This window comes from Hemitrygon akajei, chromosome 16 (assembly GCF_048418815.1).
Source record: "Hemitrygon akajei chromosome 16, sHemAka1.3, whole genome shotgun sequence".
NCBI classification, from domain to species: Eukaryota; Metazoa; Chordata; class Chondrichthyes; order Myliobatiformes; family Dasyatidae; genus Hemitrygon; species Hemitrygon akajei.
In genome coordinates, this window is record NC_133139.1 from 90735387 (window position 1) to 90757893 (window position 22507).

General features: G+C 40.1%; 1 protein-coding gene across 2 annotated transcripts in view; it reads left to right on the forward strand.

Moving 5' to 3' along the window:
• The first annotated feature begins 2759 nt into the window (after positions 1-2759).
• Positions 2760-22507, forward strand: part of LOC140740292 (uncharacterized) — an 86119-nt gene continuing 66371 nt past the window's right edge. For both annotated transcript variants that reach the window (XM_073069435.1, XM_073069436.1), the window contains exons 1-2: positions 2760-2911; positions 20499-20624. In XM_073069435.1, the coding sequence (XP_072925536.1) occupies positions 2791-2911; positions 20499-20624 (247 nt within the window). In that variant the 5' untranslated portion in view covers positions 2760-2790. The remainder of the gene's footprint in view (positions 2912-20498; positions 20625-22507) is intronic.

Consider the following 22507-nt stretch of genomic DNA (forward strand, 5'->3'; position numbering starts at 1 on the left):
AGAATATGGGAAAATATCAGGCTACAAAATAAATTGGGATAAAAGTGAAATTCTACCTCTTACTAAAGGAGATTATAGTCAATGTCGATTAATAACTCAATTTAGATGTCCGATAAATGGTATAAAATATTTAGGTATAAGAGCTGATAACGATATAAAGAACTTATATAAATTAAATTATTTACCATTATTGAAAAAAATTCAAGAAGATCTTGATAAATGGATGATATTACCAATAACATTAGTAGGCAGAGTAAATGCTGTAAAAATGAATATATTCCCTAGATTACAATACTTATTCCAAACACTACCAATACAACTACCCCAGAAATTTTTTCAAGAGTTAAATAAATGTGTGAGGAAGTTTCTTTGGAAAGGTAAGATGTCAAGAATATCGTTGGAAAAATTGACATGGAAATTTGATCTAGGATGGTTACAACTTCCAAACTTTAAGAATTATTATAAAGCAAATCAACTTAGATTTATTGCATCTTTTTTTGATAAAGATAAGCCGACATGGATAAGATAGAACTAGATAAAATAGGAGAAAATACACCAGAAGATTTTATATATAAATGGGAATCCAAATGGATACGGGAAAAGAAAGAATCTCCTATATTAAAACATTTGATTGATCTATGGAACAAAATAAATGTTGACGTTGAGATGAGGAAATCTTTATTAGCAAAGAGATCTTTAATTCAAAATAAGCTTATACCTTTTACAATGGACAATCAACTTTTATACAACTAGTTTCAAAAAGGGATTAGATATATAGGAGACTGTTTTGAAGGAGGTATTTTAATGTCATTTGATCAATTAAAGAATAAATACAAAATAACAAATAACACTCTTTTTTGTTATTTCCAATTAAGGGCTTATTTAAGAGATAAATTGGGTCAAACAATGTTATTGCTGAAACCTAGTGAAATAGAAACTTTAATTCAAAAAGGAAAAATTAAAAAAATTATCTCTTGTATGTGTAGTTTGATTCAAAAACAGGCAATTAAACAAGGAATTCATAAGTCAAGACAAAAATGGGAAATTGACTTGAATATTAAAATTGAAGAAACAAGTTGGTCAAGACTATGTCTTGACAGTATGACAAATACAACAAATGTCCAATTAAGATTAGTGCAATATAACTTTTTACATCAATTATATATTACACCACAAAAAATAAATAAATTAAACCCAAATTTATCTGATCAATGTTTTCGATGTAATCAAGAAATTGGTACTTTTTTTACATTCTACTTGATCTTGTTCCAAAATTCAACCTTATTGGACAAATTTAAGAATTTTACTGGAACAAATTATTGGAACACAACTTCCACATGACCCAATACTATTTTTATTAGGTGATATCGAAGGGATAAAACCGAAACCCAAATTGAATAAATATCAGAAAGAATTCATAAAAATTGCATTGGCAGTAGCCAGAAAGGCTATTGCAGTTACTTGGAAATCGGATTCATACTTAAATATAGACAGTTGGAAGAACGAAATCTTCAGCTGTATTCCACTTGAAAAAATTACTTATAATTTTTTAAAAATCTTTTTATTAATATTAAAAATGAAATACAATTAAAATATTAATAAGGGATTACAAACATATAAACTCCCATTACACATGAAGGAATACATAAACAATGAATACAGTATAAGTAAGCTTTCCCAAACATAAACCATATAGTATATATATGAACAAGGTAAGTCTAGATATTCTTTAATATATAATATAAAAAAAGAGAAAAAAAAATCTATATATGAAAGTTAACTAATCTACTAATCTAATATCTAAAGAAAAAAAAACAAAAAAGGAAGAAAAAACTAAAAAAAAACTTAAAAAAAGAGAAAAAAAAGGGCTGTTCATAGTATCTCACAAGCATACATAAACATCAATGTCGTCAACTCCGATCTTCTCAACATACATACGATTAAAGCTGAAAAAGCCAATAAGCCTGGCACTACTTATAATTTAAGAGATAAATATGAAACATTTCTAAAAATTTGGCTCCCTTATTTCCAAAAGACAGGATTAAATATATAGTTGCTCTGAAGATAAACTTATTGGTTATTTGGGGAAAGAAATAAATATATATACTAAAGTTATTATGAACGCCGTGGAGCATGTGGGGATCTTTCGATATCCAGGCATTCTTTCTTTCTTTCTTCTTCTCTTTCTTTTTCCTTCTTTCTATAGGGATATGTTAGGGGGGAGGGGTTAAGGGGAGGGGGGAAGGGTTGATAACTTTTTTTTCTTCTTCTGTAACCATTGAAAACTCAATAAAAAAAAAATTAAAAATTAAAAAAAAGAATAGTAAACATGTTGTTGAAGCAAGCATTGGCCTGATTCAGGAAAAAATAAACAAATTTAAGTCTGAAGGCAAATGACTGTGCTTGCTTGGAAACTGAAATTAGAACCAGTTTTGATGAAAATTCATCAACTTGTAATATTACCACTGTTCTCTCTCTCTCTCTCAACTGGTGCTGCATGAATCGTTGAACTCTTCCAACATTTTTCTGATTTTATGCTATACAGTGTGGAGGGCAAAGGCGTCATTTGATCTGAGATAAGCAGAGGAAGTGTTATTGATAACATCACCTTCCTTCTGAACACAGCTTTGAACTGAAGCTTTCAGAGTCAAACTCGACTGACGAATAAAGTCAAAATAGCAACACCCTGCCCACCTGTCATTTAAGTAAAATCCCCAGAGCAGCTTCTTACTTGCTAGTTATTCTGTTTCCATGGGCTAGACTATCTACAGTCACAGCTCGTCCGGTTTCATGGCTCATGATCCAACTTACACCAACTTCCACGTCGCCCGTGGAAGTGCGGAAGATGAAAACGTTTACAGCAACTTCTGCAACCACCAGCGGGGCAGCGCAGCACTTCGAGGGAAGCAAGGTAAAAAGCAGTTTGCAGCCTGCATCACAACTCATGCTAATCGGATGCTCCTGAAAGAAACAAAAATTAAATCAAATCAGCAGATGCTGGGAAGCTGAAATAAAAATTGACAATTTTATTGAACGGCAGATGCTGGGAATCTGAAATAAAATGGATAATTCAATTGAAACGGCAGATGCTGGGAATCTGAAATAAAATGGATAATTCAATTGAAACGGCAGATGCTGGGAATCTGAAATAAAATGGACAATTAAATTGAAACGGCAGATGCTGGGAATCTGAAATAAAATGGATAATTAAATTGAAACAGCAGATGCTGGGAATCTGAAATAAAAATGGATAATTAAATTGAAATGGTAGATGCTGGGAATCTGAAATAAAATGGATATTTAAATTGAAACGGCAGATGCTGGGAATCTGAAATAAAATGGATAATTCAATTGAAACGGCAGATGCTGGGAATCTGAAATAAAATGGATAATTCAATTGAAACGGCAGATGCTGGGAATCTGAAATAAAATGGACAATTAAATTGAAACGGCAGATGCTGGGAATCTGAAATAAAATGGATAATTAAATTGAAACAGCAGATGCTGGGAATCTGAAATAAAAATGGATAATTAAATTGAAATGGTAGATGCTGGGAATCTGAAATAAAATGGATATTTAAATTGAAATGGCGGATGCTGGGAATCTGAAATAAAATGGACAATTAAATTGAAATGGCAGATGCTGGGAATCTGAAATAAAATGGATAATTAAATTGAAACGGCAGATGTTGGGAATCTGAAATAAAATGGATAATTAAATTGAAACAGCAGATGCTGGGAATCTGAAATAAAAATTGACAATTTTATTGAAACGGCAGATGCTGGGAATCTGAAATAAAAATGGATAATTAAATTGAAATGGCAGATGCTGGGAATCTGAAATAAAATGGATAATGCCATAATGCTGGAAAACCTCAGTAGGCCAAACAGCATGTGTGGAGAGAGTATCATGTCCGTGAAAGGATTCCAGATTTGAAGATGTAACTGTTTCTCTTATCACAGAGGCTGACTGACCTCCTGAGTGATTCCAGTATTTTCCTGCTTTTATTTCATTCATGGAATATCTGTTGGGCATCTGTCAGAGTTTACAACAAGTTGGTCATTCCACCAGTGAAGGCCTCAGTAAATAGACAGACAGATGGTTTTAAAACGATGTACTGAAAATAGGGAGGGGGAGAGGGGAGAACATTATCAATGTTGCAAGCTGTGGTTGATTCAGTGCCCCTGAAAGGAGAATGTAAGTAGATTCAGTTTAAGGTCTCCCTGTCTGAAAGCTAGATATTCCTGGAAATTACTCATTGTAATTCGAGTGAAATTCTGTCTTATTCTTTAAATACTGAGCAGGGCAACATGGAATAGTTCACATCTTCACTATTTGCTTACATGATCTCCTTGTAGCTTGAGGTGACTTGAGTGATCTTAGATCCCACCTGAGCTGGTCTGAGTTGTCCTTGTGAAATCCCTCTGGTATCCTCTGCCCATTTACCAACACCATCTGGTGAAAAGGCTGACTTGTAGCACTACAGACAAGAAGCATAACCAATGGCTTATTTGGTAATGAAGTAAATGTTATTTCTTTTTTTCTCAAATCCTCCAACCCTACCTCCCTATGCACATTGTCCAAAGTCCAGAAGCAATCCAAAATCCACCATCAGTTATAAGGGTGCTTTGTTTTTGATGGGATCTGAGGAGATTCTGTTGGAAAGAGAATTTTCAAAGATAAAAACAAGGCTGCCGGGAAAAGGTGAGATATAGCACAGCAGAAGATGAAGTTTGATGGGCTGAATGGTCACAAATATGTACGATATCGTATAAATTTGCCTTTGTTCCTGCGACACAGATGATGATCTTACTTTCAAATAAGATTTTGAAAAATATATTTACCAGGGACTGAGGTATTTTTAACTGAATAACATTTAAACTAACACTAACAATCTCACAGAATCTTCAAATGGGAGGCACAGAAGCACAATAATTATATTACCCTTAAATGAAATGATGAGTTAAAGCAGCTGGGGAACTTTGATACAATTAATTAAATACTGTACCCACATATATATGTACATGTATACAAAAGAACAACTGGCTTTAGTAATGGTATCCACAAATCTATTGGAATAATAGTTGTGATTCAGGGCTGGACTAGTTTATAAGTAACTCCAGTGCCATGGCTTGGAATTGGTCGACATCGCAGTATGAATAAGCAGCATAACCAACAACCTAATTGGTATTGAAGTAAGATTTATTTTGTATCAGCAAATCCCACTCTATGCACATTGTTCAAAATCAGGAAAAATCCAAAATTCAGCACAGTCCTCAGTTCTGAAGACGCTATGTTTTTGATTTGCGATCTAAGGATATACATTCAAAGATGGGCTGAAAATACTGGTTGCTCGCTTCAATTATTTGTGCGATTTATGTTTTTCCCCTTTTTCAGAACCTTGTTGGTCTTTTTTTAATTGGGTTCTTTCGGTCTTCTTTGTGGCTAGCTGTAATCAAACAAATCTCAAGGTTGTATAATATATACATTCTTTGATAATAAATGTACTTTGAAACATTAGTTTCAACAACAACTCCCAAGTCTGCAACCCAGATTAAAACATTTATAAAATATTTGAAATCATCAAATCGCACAGTGTAGAAATTCAGCCCTCAGTACTGATTGTAATTTCTATCAATGGTAGTCCCATTCCACAGCACAAGGAAATTATCCTCTATGTCTTTCCTAACTAAGTACCTGTCTAAATGCCTTTTAAATGTTATAAAGCTAAGGATAAAGATTAGCTTTATTTGTCATTTATACATCAAAACCTTGAAATAGACAGCAAAATGCATTGTTTGTGACAATGACGATATACAGTGGGCAGCCATGCTTCTGGAATCAACATAGTACACCCACAACTTCAGATGTAGAAGGAAACTCTTACTAAGACATACAACTTTAACATGTGGGATGAAACCGGGGAGACTCTTAAAGGTTGTATCCCCATTTGCATTTGAAAACTAATTGCTCTGCACAAGTAAGCCACGGGAATCGCTGCTCACCAGTTGGGATTGAGTTCATTATTCAAAGCGCTTCTCAATAAAAGAAAATTGATATAGGATTAAAAATAAAAATGCCTGGTGGATTTTAAAGTCTCTCAGTTTACATCCCACGTGTTCAAAATAATAAAACACAGAGACGTTGATAGGTAAAGTTTGGGAATCTTTTTCCTTGGTTGCCATGGAGTTGAGAATTGTTGCAACACATAGTCAAGACGTTAGCCTGTCATGTGTACACTGGTTCATAGAAGAACGTCCTGGTCTTTCTATTCCATGCATTTACACACAATCCTGAAAAGTATTCTTCCTCAAACAGAACTATAAAGAGATAGAATATGGAAATAGCCTTCCCTGCCGGCCGACCAACAACCACCCATTTACACCAAACTCACATCAATCCCAATTTATTCTCCCTGCGTTCCTAGATACTACCCCTCACCTCCACACTTGGGGCAATTTACAGTGGCTAATTAGCTGGCCACTCTTCAGATGTGGGAGGAGGAGAAACTCACAGTCACAGGGAGAGCGTGCAAACTCTGCACAGACAGCACCTGAATTCAGGATGGAAACTGGATTGCTGGCTCCGCAAGGCATCGGCTCCACTGGCTGAGCAACCGTGCGGCCCTATCAAATGTATATCCAATACCCTGACTGTGTATATCAAAGGTTTCAAAGGTACATTTAAGGTCAGAGAAATGTATACAATATACATCCTGCAATGCTTTTTCTTCACAGCCATCCACGAAAACAGAGGAGTGCTCCAAAGAATTAATGACAGTTAAATGTTGGAACCCTAATGTCCCGCCCCAACTCCCCTCCCTCCAGTGTGTAAGCGACAGAAAGCGACAATCCTCCTTCCCTTTCACTGGCAAAAGAAAGCACCGGCCCCCGCCGCCAAGCATTCAAGCATGAGCAAAGACACAGACTTGCAGCACTCCAAAGACAACGCGTTCACCACAGGCTCTCTCTCTCTGTAATAAGGGAGAAAGAGATGTCTCCATTTCACAGCGAGAGGGGAGACATAACAAACAACTCGCTGGTTCACAGTCTTAAAGGTCCATTGCATCACTTTTTCCAAGCTCTGTGTCCAAAGATCTCACGTCTCTGGGCGCACAGCCAAATACCTTCCAGCTCTCACGACACACCGGTCTGGGACACCGACCTTTGATCCACCTGTCTCCAGAACCCCACGATCGTAGGCCATCAAAGGTGAGCCGAACTCTTAGGCCGCTTCCTTGGCATGTAGGGTAATGACCAGTCGTGACACCCCAAGAGCGGGTCCCATTCCTGCAAAGAACTGCAGTCAGCGTGTAACTCCAGGTTAGGGTCTTCAAAAGAACCCTGAACGGGAAAAATAGAGATATTAAAGATGGAAATAGAACTGTTTCTGAAGATGCAAGCAAAGGAGTCACTGCATAGCGCCATCTTGACTATCCCTGTATATATACAATTCCCTGGCTGTGTATATCCCAATGTATATCCAGTTCCCTGACTGTGTATCCCAATGTATATTCAATTCTCTGACCGAATCCATTTCCACCAATCATTTCTAGAGAAGGTGAGTTCCACAATATAGCCTCTGCCTGTATAAGTGCATCTTTCTTGTATTTTGCACTCAATTTTTAGAAGGTTTTACTTTAGTTTATTGAAATACAGCACAGAATTGACCCTTTTGGCACTTTGAGACACATCCCCTAGCAATCCCATGATGCAACCCCAGCCTAATCACAGGACAAATTACAATGACCAATTAAACTACCAACCCTGGTCAAAATTTCTGTTACTGTAAATAGTTAACCTTTACATACTGTTCGGGTCAAATTTGACTCATTTTGACATTTCACAGCAGTAAAAACACCCTAAATGCCATTTCTTTTAGCTGAAAATTTCCTGAAGTGACCCAAAATGTGTGAAAATGAAAATATTTAAAAATTTTATACTTTTGTACAGGTGCTATAAACTTTTGTACGTTGAGGCTGTTCCGGGTCAAATTTGACCCGTATCTATTGAAATGGATTTTAGATCTCTGAAACATTAATTAAGGATTAATCATTCATTTATTAATGTCAGATAGGCTATTTATACATTCTAAATAGATCTGTGGTTCAAAATTTGGTATAGACACTTGTTATGAGGGGATTCTTGGGCCGGGTCAAAATTGACCTGGACTATACTGTGAAGGTACAGAATATGAACAGGTTGCCTGGGTTAAGTGAGTAAAAGATGAACTGATCTCCAAAAGTCATAAAATTAAAGATGAAACATTCTTTTCAACATTTTAAGCAAGATTAGTGTATTATTTTTGTTTTGTACAATTTTAGAGTGAAAAAAAAGGAAAGGAGCACCATGCAAACGTTTGGGCACCCCAAGGGATTTGGGCTCTCAGATAACTTTTACCAAGGTCTCAGACCTTAATTAGCTTGTTAGGGCTTTGGCTTGTTCACAGTCATCATTAGGAAAGGCCAGGTGATGCAAATTTCAAAGCTTTATAAATACCCTGACTCCTCAAAACTTGTCCCAACAATCAGCAGCCATGGGCTCCTCTAAGCAGCTGAGAAGAAGAAGAGTCATTGGGACACTGTTGTAACGATGTTTTTCTGGCAGGATTTCTTGTTTTTACGAGGCTGAGTTGCTAGCTCGATGCTTAACCCAGCATGGATGGAAAGTGTGCAAGGGAGCCGGCTGGATTTGAATTCAGGAGCCTTCGCTCCGAAGTCCGGAACTGATGCCACTACGCCACCAGCCGACTCTAGCACTCTGAAAATTAAAATAAATGATGCCCACAAAGCAGGAGAAGGCTATAAGAAGATAGCAAAGCATTTTCAGGTAGCCGTTTCCTCAGTTCCTAATGTAATTAAGAAATAGCAGTTAACAGGAACAGTTGAGGTCTGGAAGACCAAGAAAACTTTCCAAGACAACTGCTCGTAAGATTGCTAGAAAGGCAAATCAAAACTCCCGTTTGACTGCAAAGGACCTTCAGGAAGATTTGGCAGACTCTGGAGTGGTGGTGCACTGTTCTACTGTGCAGCAACACCTACACAAATATAACCTTCGTGGAACAGTCATCAGAAGAAAAACTTCTGCATGCCACTGTATGTCTTTTGATTGTCATGAGGAGAACATACAAGCTCCTTGCAGATAGCATGGGAATTGAACGTGAGATGGTGGTACTGTAAAGTACCATTCTGCACTTGTCTGAGTCCCCACAATCAATCAATCTGCGCATGGGAATGGTTTCCATCTGTCTTATCTAAACCATTCAGATCACTGAGACAGTAAAACTCATTAGAAATCTTGCCCTAAGCAAAATGACAAGGAATGCCTGAATTGAAGATATTAACATTCCACTTTACTCTGGAAGAGGAAATAGGGCTCCACTAGATCAGAACTGCCAATTAAAGCATTGAAGACATTCAAAGGAGCTATAATTGATGACTACATAATTGTATTATTATGGTACAGAGAAGGCACCTGTTTTTGTTACCAGAAAATCAGGAGGGCAGTATAGAGAACAATAGAGGGCAGTAAAGGAGCAATTCTTTCACCCAACTGTTCTAGGTGCCCGGAAACCATTGTCTGAAAAGCTGATGGAGGGTAAACTTTCAATGTACGGTATCTGGGTGAGAAGTGGAGAGCTTGACTTGCCTGGCTGGGAGGGGTTCAATCTAAAACGATGTTTTGACCATTAAGGATGATGTGTACTGAATGGTCTCTTCTCAGACAGTACATTTCCCAGATTCCCAACCTTAGATGAGTACTGACATGTGAAATGTTAAAATGATTAACAATGGCAGCATAGTAGTCTGGGGATCAGTGTAACGCTTTACCGCACCAGCAATCAGCGATCGGGGTTCAATTCCCATCGCTGTCTGGACTGTGTTTGTTCATTCTCCCTGTGACTGCATTGGTTTCTTCTGGGTGGCTTGGCATTCCCCCCGCATTCCGGTGACATACATACTAGTAGGTGAATTGGACAGGTGGAATAATTGGGCAGCACTGGCTCATTAGGCCAAAGGGCTTGTTACCACGTTGTGTCTCTAAATAAAATAGAAAATAAAGTGGAAGTCATAGTTTTAAGATGACAAGAGAAAGATTTGAAGAGGACCTGAGATGCAGGTTTTTCATACAGACTGGTGGTTGTATGAGACAGGCTGCGTTGGAAGTGGAACTTACTTACTCCCCATTACACTGTTGGTATTTAGGGCAGCACTGAAGGTCCATCTCTGGTGGTGTTCAGGGCTTCCTTCGTCATGTCAGTAGCTTCTCTCGGTTTTCACTATTGTTGGTCTTTCAAGTTCCGGGTGGAGACTCAGGAATATCGTCACACTCAAATGTAGAAGGATTCTTCTTTGCTGTTTCCATAACAATGTTGTTTTACCGGTCAGGGTTGTTAGCCCTGAGCTGAACCCCCGAACCCGAAGGACCGGTGGACACTCTTAGTCGTCTGGCCTCTACCGTTTGACCTGAGCTGAGAACTTCCTGCATTTTCTGATTCTAACAAGGGATTCTGAGCAACACACACAGAACTGTGATGAAGGGTCTTGGCCCAAAACATTGACTGTTTATTTCCCTCCATGAATGCTGTCTGACTTGCTGAGTTCCTCCAGCATCTTGTGCGCATCTTTTGTCTTTGTTTTCTAATACTACATCTCTCACTATCTCTGTAAAGCAACATAATCAAAGACCTCTCCCATCCCGAACATTCTCATTTCTTCATACTCCTGCAGGGGAGAAGATAAAAGGCCCGAAAGCACATTCCACCAAGCTCAAGGACAGCTTCTATCGCACTGTGGGAAGGCTATTGAATGCTTCCCTAGTACAATAAGATGGAGTCTTGAACTCACAATTGAAAAATGTTGTCTCATTTTTACTATGTACTGTACATAGCAGTTATGGTCGAAATGACAATAAGAGTGACTTGACTTGACTTGACTTGAATGGCCTTGCATATTGTCTGCCTGCACTGCACTTTTTCTGTAACACTTTATTCTGCATTGTGTTATTATTTTTTCTTGCCTTGATAATCTGTCTGGATGGCATTCAAAACATGTTTTCCCTCGGGATCAATAGAGTATGTCTGTCTGTCTGTCTTTCACTATATCCCATTACATGTGACCATTGGTAAATTGATAGGTTGTACATTGTCAACCTTCAAGAGAACCACGATCTTGTCATAGGGTTTGGAGTCTTGTGTGCCTCAAAGGCCCCGAGAGCTATTTTGGCTGGAGTCATGGCTTTATGCTTTGGCTCTTGGTAGGGTCACCCATGCCAGGTCAAAGGGTAAAGGCCAGATGAAGAGTGGTCCACCAGCCCTCCAGGTTGGGGGTTCAGCTCAGGGCTAACAACCCTGACTGGTCAAACACAATTGTTACGTAAACAGCAACGAAGAATCCTGAGTGTGATGGTATCCCTGAGTCTCCACCCGGGACCTACATGACATGATGAAGGAGGGCCTGAACACTGCCAGAGATGAAAGACCTCCATTGCCGCCCTAAACGACAGTGCCATAACAGGCAGTAAGTAAGACTGTTAAATTAGTAAGTTCGTACAATAAACCAGTTTACCAGTCTAATAATCTAGACACCCATCTTACATAGTACTCGAGATTTACAAGCCAGGTCATGCTATGTAGAGAGATTTTTATGGATTATGGGATTATATGGGAAATTTATTATAAAAAGAGTCCCATTTGCTTCAGTCACTTTCTGGTGGCATTTGTGGTGTAAACATAGAAACATAGAAAACCTACAGCACAATACAGGCCCATTCGGCCCACAAAGTTGTGCCGAACATGTCCCTACCTTAGAAATTACTAGGGTTACCCATAGCCCTCTATTTTTCTAAACTCCATGTACCTATCCAGGAGTCTCTTAAAAGACCCTATTGTATCCTCCTTCACCACTGTTGCCGGCAGCCCATTCCACACACTCACCACTCTGCATAAAATCTTACCCCTGACATCTCTGTATCTACTCCCCAGCACCTTAAAACTGTGCCCTCTCATGTTAGCCGTTTCAGCCCTGGGAAAAAGCCTCTAACAATCCACACGATCAATGCCTCTCATCATCTTATACACCTCTGTCAGGTCACCTCTCATCCTCCGTCACTCCAAGGAGAAAAGGTGTACTTGAGTCTTTTCCTTAATCCATAAAACAGTAAGACTATAAGACGTAGGAGCAGGATTCAGCCGTCCACCCTATTGAGCCTCCTCTGTCATTCCATCACGGTAGATTTACTTTCCTTCTCAACCCCATTCTCCTGCCTTTTCCCCATAACCTTTAATGCCCTAACTAATTCAGAATCTTTCATACTCTGCTTTAAAAACACCCAATCTGGTCCACTACCATCTGTGGCACTGAATTCCACTGATTCACCACCCTCTGGCTAAAGAAATTCCACCTCATCTTTGTTCTAAAAGAACTTCATTCTATTCCAAGGTTGTGCCCTTTGGTCCTTGAGTCTCCCGCTTTTGGAAACATCCTCTCCATATCCACATTACCTAAACTTTCCTCATGAGGTTTCAGTGAGATCCCCCAACCTGTGAACTGAAAGGGACTAAAGTGAAATTATTCAGGGAGACACAGACAGGTGACGGACTCTAAGCATGAGAGTATCAAACTGAATTTCATTAACTATCGATGATCTCTATAAAGATGACAAGGATAAGTTTCAAAGGAATGTGCAAGGCATGTTTATTTTTAGACTGGGAGTTCTACATGTCTAAAATGGCTGCCGGGGAGATGGTGACAGCAGATATGATGGCAATGTTTAAGAAGCACTTAGACACATGATCAGACAGAGAATGAAAGGACGTGGATCATGTGCTTTCAGATGGAATTAGTTTAATTTGACATCATGTTCAGCACAGATGTTGTGGACCAAAGGTTTTGTTCCTGTGCTGTGTGGCTCTTTAATCCAGTTTGGGGGTTCCCAACCTTTTTTGTACCATGGACTAGTACCATTAAGCAAGGGTCTATGAACATAGGTTAGGAACCCCTGTTCTAGATCAATTGCCCGAGGCTCTGATATTAGTGCAGTAACACAAACTGTCACAACCCAGGATCATTGGGATTAACTCGTAGAGCGGAGAAATTCTGACTTCATCCTCCCAGTGTCATCGCTGCAGCCAAGGCCAGTGTTCTCTTGACTACGCTTGAAGAAGTTGTAGTGAGGAACCTTCCTGAACCTCTGTACTCCTTCAAGTGAAAATGCTGTTGAGTGAGGGGTTATAGCCAATGACGATGAAAGATCAGCAATAAACTTCCAAGCAGGATGGTGTTCAGCTTGGAGTAAAGGCGGAGTAACTTGTATCTTGTAATCTGCAGATTAATCAAGTACATCTGCTTCACTATTTTCATCCTTATCTCTTCCTGTATATCTATATATATTTTGTTTTTCATCATAGCTGCAATGTGATATTTGTGCTGATGGTTGTGGCTGTGTAGCTGGCACTCTGGACTTCTGAAAAAGGGAAACAAGTTCATATCCTCACGTCAGCTGGGAAATTAAATTCAAGTAATTAAATAAATCTGAAACAGTGAAAAATATTCAGTAATACTTTTGAGGATGTGACTAAACACATTGATGAGGGTAGAGCCATAGATGTAGTGTAATTGGATTTCAGCAAGGCATTTGATAAGGTACCCCATGCAAGGCTTATTGAGAAATTAAGGAGGCATGGGATCCAAGGGGGCATTGCTTTGTGGATCCAGGACTGGCTTGCCCACAGAAGGCAAAGAGTGGTTGTAGACGGGTCATATTCTGCACGGAGGCTGGTGACCAGTGGTGTACCTCAGGGATCTGTTCTGGGACCCCTACTCTTTGATATTTTTTATAAATGACCTGGATGAGGAAGAGCAGGGAAGGGTTGTAAATTTGCTGATGACACAAAGGTTGGGGGTGTTGTGGATAATGTGGAGGGCTATCAGAGGTTACAGCGGGATATTGATAGGATGCAAAACTGGGCTGAGAAATAGCAGATGGCGTTAAACCCAGATAAGTGTGAGGTGATTCATTTTGGTAGGTCAAATATGATGGCAGAATATAGTATTAATGGTAAGACTCTTGGCAGTGTGAAGGATCAGAGGGATCTTGGGGTCCAAGTCCATAGGACATTTAAAGCTGCTACACAGGTTGACTCTGTGGTTAAGAAGGCATACGGAGCATAGGCCTTCATCAATCGTGGGATAGAGTTTGAGAGCAGAGAGGTAATGTTGCAGCTATATAGGACCCTGGTCAGACCCCACTTGGAGTACTGTGCTCAATTCTGGTCGTCTCACTACAGGAAGGATGTGGAAACCATAGAAAGGGTGCAGAGGAGATTTAAAGGATGTTGCCTGGTTTGGGGAGCATGCCTTATGAGAATAGGTTGAGTGAACTCAGCCTTTTCTCCTTGGAGCGACGGAGGATGAGAGGTGACCTGATAGAGGTGTACAAGATATCGAAAGGCATTGATCGTGTGGATAGTCAGAGGCTTTTCCCCAGGGCTGAAATGGCTAGCACGAGAGGGCATAGTTTTAAGGTGCTTGGAAGTAGGTACAGAGGAGATGTCAGGGGTAAGTTTTCTACACAGAGAGTGGTGAGTGTGTGAAATGGGCTGCCGGCGGCGGTGATGGAGGTGGAAACAATAGAGTCTTTTAAGAGACTCCTGGTTGGATACAGGGAGCTTAGAAAAATAGTGGGCTATGGGTAAGCCTAGGTAGTTCTAAGAAAAGGGCATGTTCGGTACAGCTTTGTGGGCCGAAGGGCCTGTATTGTGCTGTAGCTTTTCTATGTTTCAATGTTTCTAATCACAGTAATCAATTGGTCTCAGTAATACTCTTCAGGGAAGACATTCTGCCATCATGTGTAATCCAAGAGATTTCAGACAATAGGATAATAATGAAAATACACAATATGGTCACATTTTTTAGTTACCTCCAGTTCCCAATAAAGTGGCTGTTGAGCGTATGTTCGTGGTCTTCTGCTGTGGTCCATATACTTCAAAGTTTGACACGTTATGCATTCAGAGATGCTCTTCTGCACACCACTGTTGGTGTGGTTATTTGAGTTACTGTCACCTTGAACCAGTCTGGCCATTCTCCTCTGACCTCTCTCATTAACACCCGCAGAACTGCCTCTCATGAGATGGTTTTGTTTCTCACCCCATTGTCACCAATCTTTGTGTACTCCAGAGACTGTTGTGTGTGAAAACCCCAGCAGATCAGCAGCTTCTGAAATACTCAAACTACTCCGTCTGACACCAACAATCAGTCCATGGTCAAAGTCACTCAGATTTCATTTCTTCCCAATTCTGATGTTTGGTCGCATGTCTGCATGCTTGCATGTATTGAGATGCTGCCACATGATTGGATATTAGATATAATGACCAGGTGTAGATGTGTACAAAATAAAGTGGCCACTCTGTGTAAATGCTAGTAATGTCTTTAATGGTGACATTTGTGCCTGGAATGAGTTGCCAGGGATGGTAGCGGAGGCAAATATCATAGGCATCTGTGGAGGCTCTTAAATAGGCCTGTGAGTGTGCAGACAACAGGAAGATATGGACACAGTGAAGTAGGTGTAGATAGGTTTTGTATTTAATTATCAGTTTAATTGGCTCAGCATGACATCGTGGTCTGAAGGACCTGTTCCTGTGAAGTCCTGTTTCACGTTCTATGTTCTATGCTGTGAAACAATAAATTATGTGTTTTGGGGTGAATTAGAGTTTTCTCACAGCTATTCTCTAAGTTTTGTCTGAATACATCTCAATGGAAGTAATCAGTTAAAACTCACAGAGTGGTACAACTTGAAACACTTGGCAAAAAAGCACATTAAACCCAACCAAAGATGACAAATACTGTAATATAATATAAATGAGAACATGGTAAATAGTGCCTTAAGATGTGATATAAATTTACTGTAAGTTTGTTAGAAAGTACCTTAGACTCTGTACTTTTAATAGGATCTCTCTATTCTGTTCCTTATACCTGCAACCTTAACTGTAACTTCTGCTATCTCACTTTCTCTCTCTCACTCTTTCTCTCTCTCTTTCACTCTTACAGAGTCACTTTCTCTCCCATTTCTTTTCTCTCTCTCTCTCTCTTTCTCTCACCTCTCCCACGCTCTCTCAATCACTCTCTTTCTGTCTCCCTCTCTTTCTCTCTGTACAGATGGCCAATTCTGTTTCAGTTCTTTTACATGTTATTCTTTAACCAAAATTTAACTTATTTAAGATGTTTATTGTCGTACCAGTACACAAGTGTAAAGGAGAACAAAATGGTTATTACTCTGGATCTGATGTAGGATTAAAAAAACCCACTATAAGCATAAAGAATATGATAAAAAACAATAAATATAAACACATAATTATCTTTTATACATAGACTGATTGCAAGCTCATAGCCAGGTGATTTTAGACAGAATTCACCATGCCCAATACTCAAGATGATCTATCTACAACTCCCAGTAGTTGCTCCCACTTGCTGTGCCCTGTTTACGCATAATCGAAAAATAACATCTGTGACAATCTAATTGGAAGAACCTTCTCTTTTTGATCGTACAATTCAGCCAATTCACATCCCACAGTGGAGCGAGCGAGGGCTGGGTCGTTAGCACATGACTCTACTTCCTTGGGTTCTTCTCAGAATCAGAATCAGGTTTAATATCGCCCGCATATGCCAGGAAAATTGTTAAATTTGCAGCAGCAAATGATAAATATAGAAAAAAATGCCAAATTACAGTAAGTATATCTACACAGTATGTTTATTAAGTAGTTAGATTAAATAAATAGTGAGAAAACAGAAATTAAAATGCAGTGAGGTAGTATTCATGGGTTCAATGTCCATTTAGGAATCGGATGGCAGAGGGGAAGAAGCTGTTCCTGAATCGCTGAGTGTGTGCCTTCAGGCTTCTGTATCTCCTACCTGATGGTAACAGTGAGAAAAGAGCATGTCCTGGGTGAATGGGGTCCTTAATGATGGACATCACCTTTCTGCAGCACCGCACCTTGAAGATGATTTGGATACTACAGAGCCTAGAACCCATGATGGAGCTGACTAATTTTACAAGTTTGAATAGCTTCTTTTGATCCTGTGCATTAACACCCCCACCCCCAATACCAGTCGGTGATGCAGCCAGTCAGAATGCTCTCCATAGTCCATCTGTAGAAGTTGTTGAATGTTTTAGGTGACAAACCAAATGTCCTCAAAGCCACTGCTTTGCCTTCTTTATAGCTGCATCAATACGTTAGGATCAGGTTAGGTCCTCAGAGCTACTGACACACAGGAACTTGGAACTGCTCACTCACTCCACTTCTGATCTCTCTATGAGGATCGGTTCGTGTTCCCTCGTTTTACCCTTTCTGAAGTCCACAATCAGCTCTTTGGTCTTACTGATGTTGAGTGCAAGTTTATTGCGGCAATACCACTCAACTAGCTGCTATATTTCGCTCCTGTACACCCTCTCATCACCATCTGAAATCCTGCCAACAATATTTGTATCATCAGCAAATTTATACCACTTCCATCCTGTTTCTTTGAAATATGAAAGTTGATGTCCTACCACTCAGCTTTGGTGGAGAAAAGTTTGAGACCAGTTTTAAAGTTGCTATTAAGTGTCTTTCCGGATATATATATTTTTGCAAGTCCGCAAACCGCATCAAATGCATTTCTGTTGTAGACATCAGACCTGTAGCCAAATGCTGGAGACACAAGGGAATGCAAATGTTGGAGTTTGGAACCACATACAAGATACTGGAGGAACTCAGTCAGGCAGCATCTATGGAGGAAAATGGACAGGCTGCATTTTTGGGTCAAGACATTTCATCCTGAAAGACGAACGGTCTCAACCCAAGATGTCAACTGTCTGTTTCTCTCTACTGATTTTGCCTGAACGACTGAGTTCCTGCAGCATTTTGTGTACTACGACAAATAAAAGTCATTTTTACTTGAGCATTATGAACTGTAAAGCTCCAAAAGCTATGGCTGTGATCCACAGACAGTAATAGTGCTGGGCAACAAACATTTTCGTAAGTGTTGCTTCTTCAGTTTTCTTTTGTTTAAGAGGGACCACCTGAAGCTGAACACAAATATAGTTTCAGACTACTTGTATCACGTGGGAATTTGGAGAAGCAAGAAATTACTTTTATTAAATATAATGCGTTTAATTGCATAACGGTGCTGACGCTTTGCAATAGTTTAACTAAGCTAAAAATGTTTTGATGATGGTTTTTGTTTGTACTCAGTGTCTGAGGCTTCTCCAACAATAATCAGCCAGCACTGATAGGTTCCAGTTGCCCTGATATTGTTTCTCCATGACTGCAGTGTCCTGGTGAATTCTTTCACCGTGCTCACTATTATTAACACCAGGATTTGCAACGAAGAAGTCTAAATGAGAATGCAGAAAATCAATCTTCAATGACATGTTGCACTTCAGGGTTCTGTATGCTTGAAGCATGTTTTCAACCAGCCGCACGTATTTTGATGCTCTGTAGTTGCCAGGAAAATGTAGACAGAGGGAAGTACAGACAGAGTCAGTGAAGGGAAAGGTGCTTTCATGTGACTTCATAGATCCAGTGCCCCAGGTTCAATGCTGACCCCTGGTCTGTGTGGAGTTTACACATTCTCCTTGGGACTGTGGAGACTATTGCTATTTTTCAACTACTTATTTATCTTTTAAATCATTTCCCATTTCACCTTACTGTTTGAGTATTGCACTATACTGCTGCTACAGAACAACAAATTTCACAACATATGTCAGTGTTAACAAATATGGTTCTGATACCTTGTGGGTTTCCACTGGATGCTCCAGTTTCCTCCCAATTTCCAAAAGATGTGCTGGGCAGTAAGTTAAATGGCTTCTGTAAGTTGTAGCCTGTGTGTAAGTGGATGGTACGTTGATAGGGAATGTGAGAGAAAATGCTAGACTCATTGAATTCCTTCAACACCTCATATGTTGCTCCAGATTCCAGCTTCGGATGTCATTCATGTCTGTCTCCAGATGTGACGTAAGTCAACAGAGGCAAACCTTAGGCCTTGGGTTTGCAAATCGGTGAGACCAGATTTCAAGGCTTGATGTTCAGTGATTGGCATGTTCTGGGATTGATGTCGAGAACTGAGACCCAAGGACAGATCAGAAGTCCAGAAATTGAAGTCCATTGCTTGAAAACGTGTCTGTGAATCTCTCAAAGTTTGCTGGAGAGATCGAAGCCCTGTGTCTGTCAGCCCTTGTCTGTGTTCTTTTGAGGCTGGAGCTGGACGCCTACCCTCAGGTTAAATGTCAGTGTATATGTGTAGGTGAGAGTGAGAGATGGGGCTTATTTTTGCCATTGTTGTTTTGTTTTGTTCTGAGTTGCTCGGCTGAGCATTGTGGGCATGCTATGTTGGCATTGGAGTGGGGGTGCCACATACCCCGTGACCGGGTTTAAGAACCAGCAGAAAAGGAAAACACTTTGGAGTCTAGTATTACTATAAACTGATAATGTTTATTAGTAATTAAGCAATACAGTAATATAAATGCAAATATATTGAACAGGTTGGCAATGATATATATATGTGTGTGTGGAAATAGGAACAAAACTAGACTCTTTCAAACCTAGAAGTTAATGGGTACAGTCTTAGGATGTGATGAAGAGAGTTCAGTTCAGTTCGAGGTAGTTAGTTGAGTAACGTTGGAGAGAGAGAGAGAGAGAGAGAGTGGTGAGAGGTGATGCTGTTGATCTTCCCGTTGTCTTCCGAAGTTCTGTTGTGGTCACCAACTATGACCATGATAGGTACGGCCGTTCTTCAGTCAGGCAAGGGTGGACACACAAATAATTCCCCACCGGTCACACTTTTCCACACTGTGAGCCACTGATCGATTTCCCCGAATCGATCCTCCAAAACCCCACCTTCCTGTGGGTGCAACAAAGCTCATCCAGTGTCCGCACTGCGTGTCTCGTGGCGTGTCTCGGCGTGTCTCGGCGTGTCTTGGCATGTCTCGGTGTGTCTCGGTGTGTCTGTCTGTGTCCCAGCGGATCTGGGTTTTATCTCCACATGTTGGACACCAGCTGTCCATCAACCAGCTCCACCCTCCACTCTCTGCAGGAACTCTACAAGCAGACAAGTGACCTTAGGGAAAAGATAAACAAGCTGGCAAAGAAACCATAACATCAATCTTCTGAGCAGTTTCTGTCTGTCTCTCTCTCATTGTGCTGGACGCCTCCCTCTCTCTCTCTCTCAATAGCAGCAGAGTTCATAGGGTCTATTCTGGACCCCGTTTCAAACTAGGTTTTCCCCTGACAGTGGCGACACTTGCAGGTCAACCCTGGTTGATAATAGAAATGACAAATTTCACTGTATGTTTCAATTTACATATGATAAATAGAATAGAATCTTGAATGTTAGATCACTGCAGTCACAGTTCATAAAGCGAGCTCCCCTGGTATCAGGACTCCTGTCCGTGACAAAATTATAGACTTTCTTGGTAAACATTATCATATTACACTTCAGTCAGTTGTCTCCTTCTTTCTTTTAAAGGCTGGAGAAGAGAGGTTACGTGTGGAGGCTGGACCATTCTCTGTGGAAGAGCTTGCATCATCTACTCCACTGTGGCCATCATTTTCTTCACCACACTCTTCCTGCTCATTTCCTGCCTTGCAAGCGGTAAGTTCTTCAAAACAAGCTAAAGGCTAGTACTGATGGAATCAATTCCACATTACCATAATGTGGCCAACATGTGCAGATTAAGATCCCACGAGGGGATAATTGTGATGCTGATCCCATTCTAAGGGTGTTGGTTGAGGGTTAGGGATAGGAGACTGAAGAGAATTTCCCTGCTCTCCTGTGAGATTTGTAATGCATTATGAGACAGTTAAGATGTCAGGTGACAGTTATGCCGCTGATAGGGCTGCCCTCCCTCATTACTACACACTCTTGTAATGTAGTAAGGATCAAGTATCAACTTTTCACCATATACAGTTACATGTATTAGGGATGTGCTCTGGTCTGTTGCTCAGGTCATGACATGCAATAAAAAAGAACAAAGTTCAACAATTATGAAGAAAAAATAATTATATAAAATAGTTAAAGGTTAAAATACAGGTATGGAATAAAATGTGCATAAATACATAAATACCAATATGTATTTACAATGTAAACAGCATGATAAAAGTGGCTTAAAGTACACCACAGCAAATCCCTAATAGACGGAAAAGTATATAGTCAGTAAATTTGATTCTTGATCCTAGATTCACACAGTATGGTAACTGTCCACCATGTCTATACCAGCCAGTGGAAGGTTTCCATTTGGGACAGCATGATGGCATAATGGTTACCTTACAGTACCAGCAACCCGAGTTCAATTCTCACCACTGTCTGTAAGGAGTTTGTATGTTCTCTCCATGACCGTGTAGGCTTCGTCTGGGTGCTCCGGTTTCTGTCCATAGTCCAAAGACGTACTGGTCGGTAGGTTGTTGTAAATTGTCCCCTAATTGGGTTAAATCAGGGATGCTGGGCGGTGCGGCTCAGAAGGCTGGAATGGCCTATTCTGCGCTGTATCTCAATAAATAAATATTAAGCCTAGCTTTCGGTACCTAGCCAATAGTCGCTTATACCTAGACAATTCAGTTGCTCAACTAGATACAGTATTCCTTGAATGCTGTCAGAGACTCTGCTTCCACCACTCTCTCGGGTAGTGTGTTCCAGGTATTCACCATTCTCTGGATGACAGAAGTTCTTCCCAGTAGGGTAGCAGTCAGGATAACACTATGACAGTGCCAGTGACCCCGGCTCAATTCTACCACTGTCTGTAAAGAGGTTGTACGTTCTCCCCTTGACCACATGGGTTTCCTCCAGGTGCTCCGGTTTCCTCCCACATTCCAAAGGTGTACGGGTTAGTAGTTTAATTGTTCAGATGGGTGTAATTGGGTGGCTCTGGCTGGCAGGAGGACTTGTTACCATGCTAGCCTCTGCATAAACAAATATAGATAGATAGATAGATACTTTATTCATCCCCATGGGGAAATTCAACTTTTTTTCCAATGTCCCATACACTTGTTGTAGCAAAACTAATTACATACAATACTTAACTCAGTAAAAAATATGATATGCATCTAAATCACTATCTCAAAAAGCATTAATAATAGCTTTTAAAAAGTTCTTAAGTCCTGGCGGTTGAATTGTAAAGCCTAATGGCATTGGGGAGTATTGACCTCTTCATCCTGTCTGAGGAGCATTGCATCGATAGTAACCTGTCGCTGAAACTGCTTCTCTGTCTCTGGATGGTGCTATGTAGAGGATGTTCAGAGTTTTCCATAATTGACCGTAGCCTACTCAGCGCCCTTCGCTCAGCTACCGATGTTAAACTCTCCAGTAAGCTCGCCTTCCTTACCAGCTTATTAAGACGTGAGGCGTCCCTCTTCTTAATGCTTCCTCCCCAACACGCCACCACAAAGAAGAGGGCGCTCTCCACAACTGACCTATAGAACATCTTCAGCATCTCACTACAGACATTGAATGACGCCAACCTTCTAAGGAAATACAGTCGA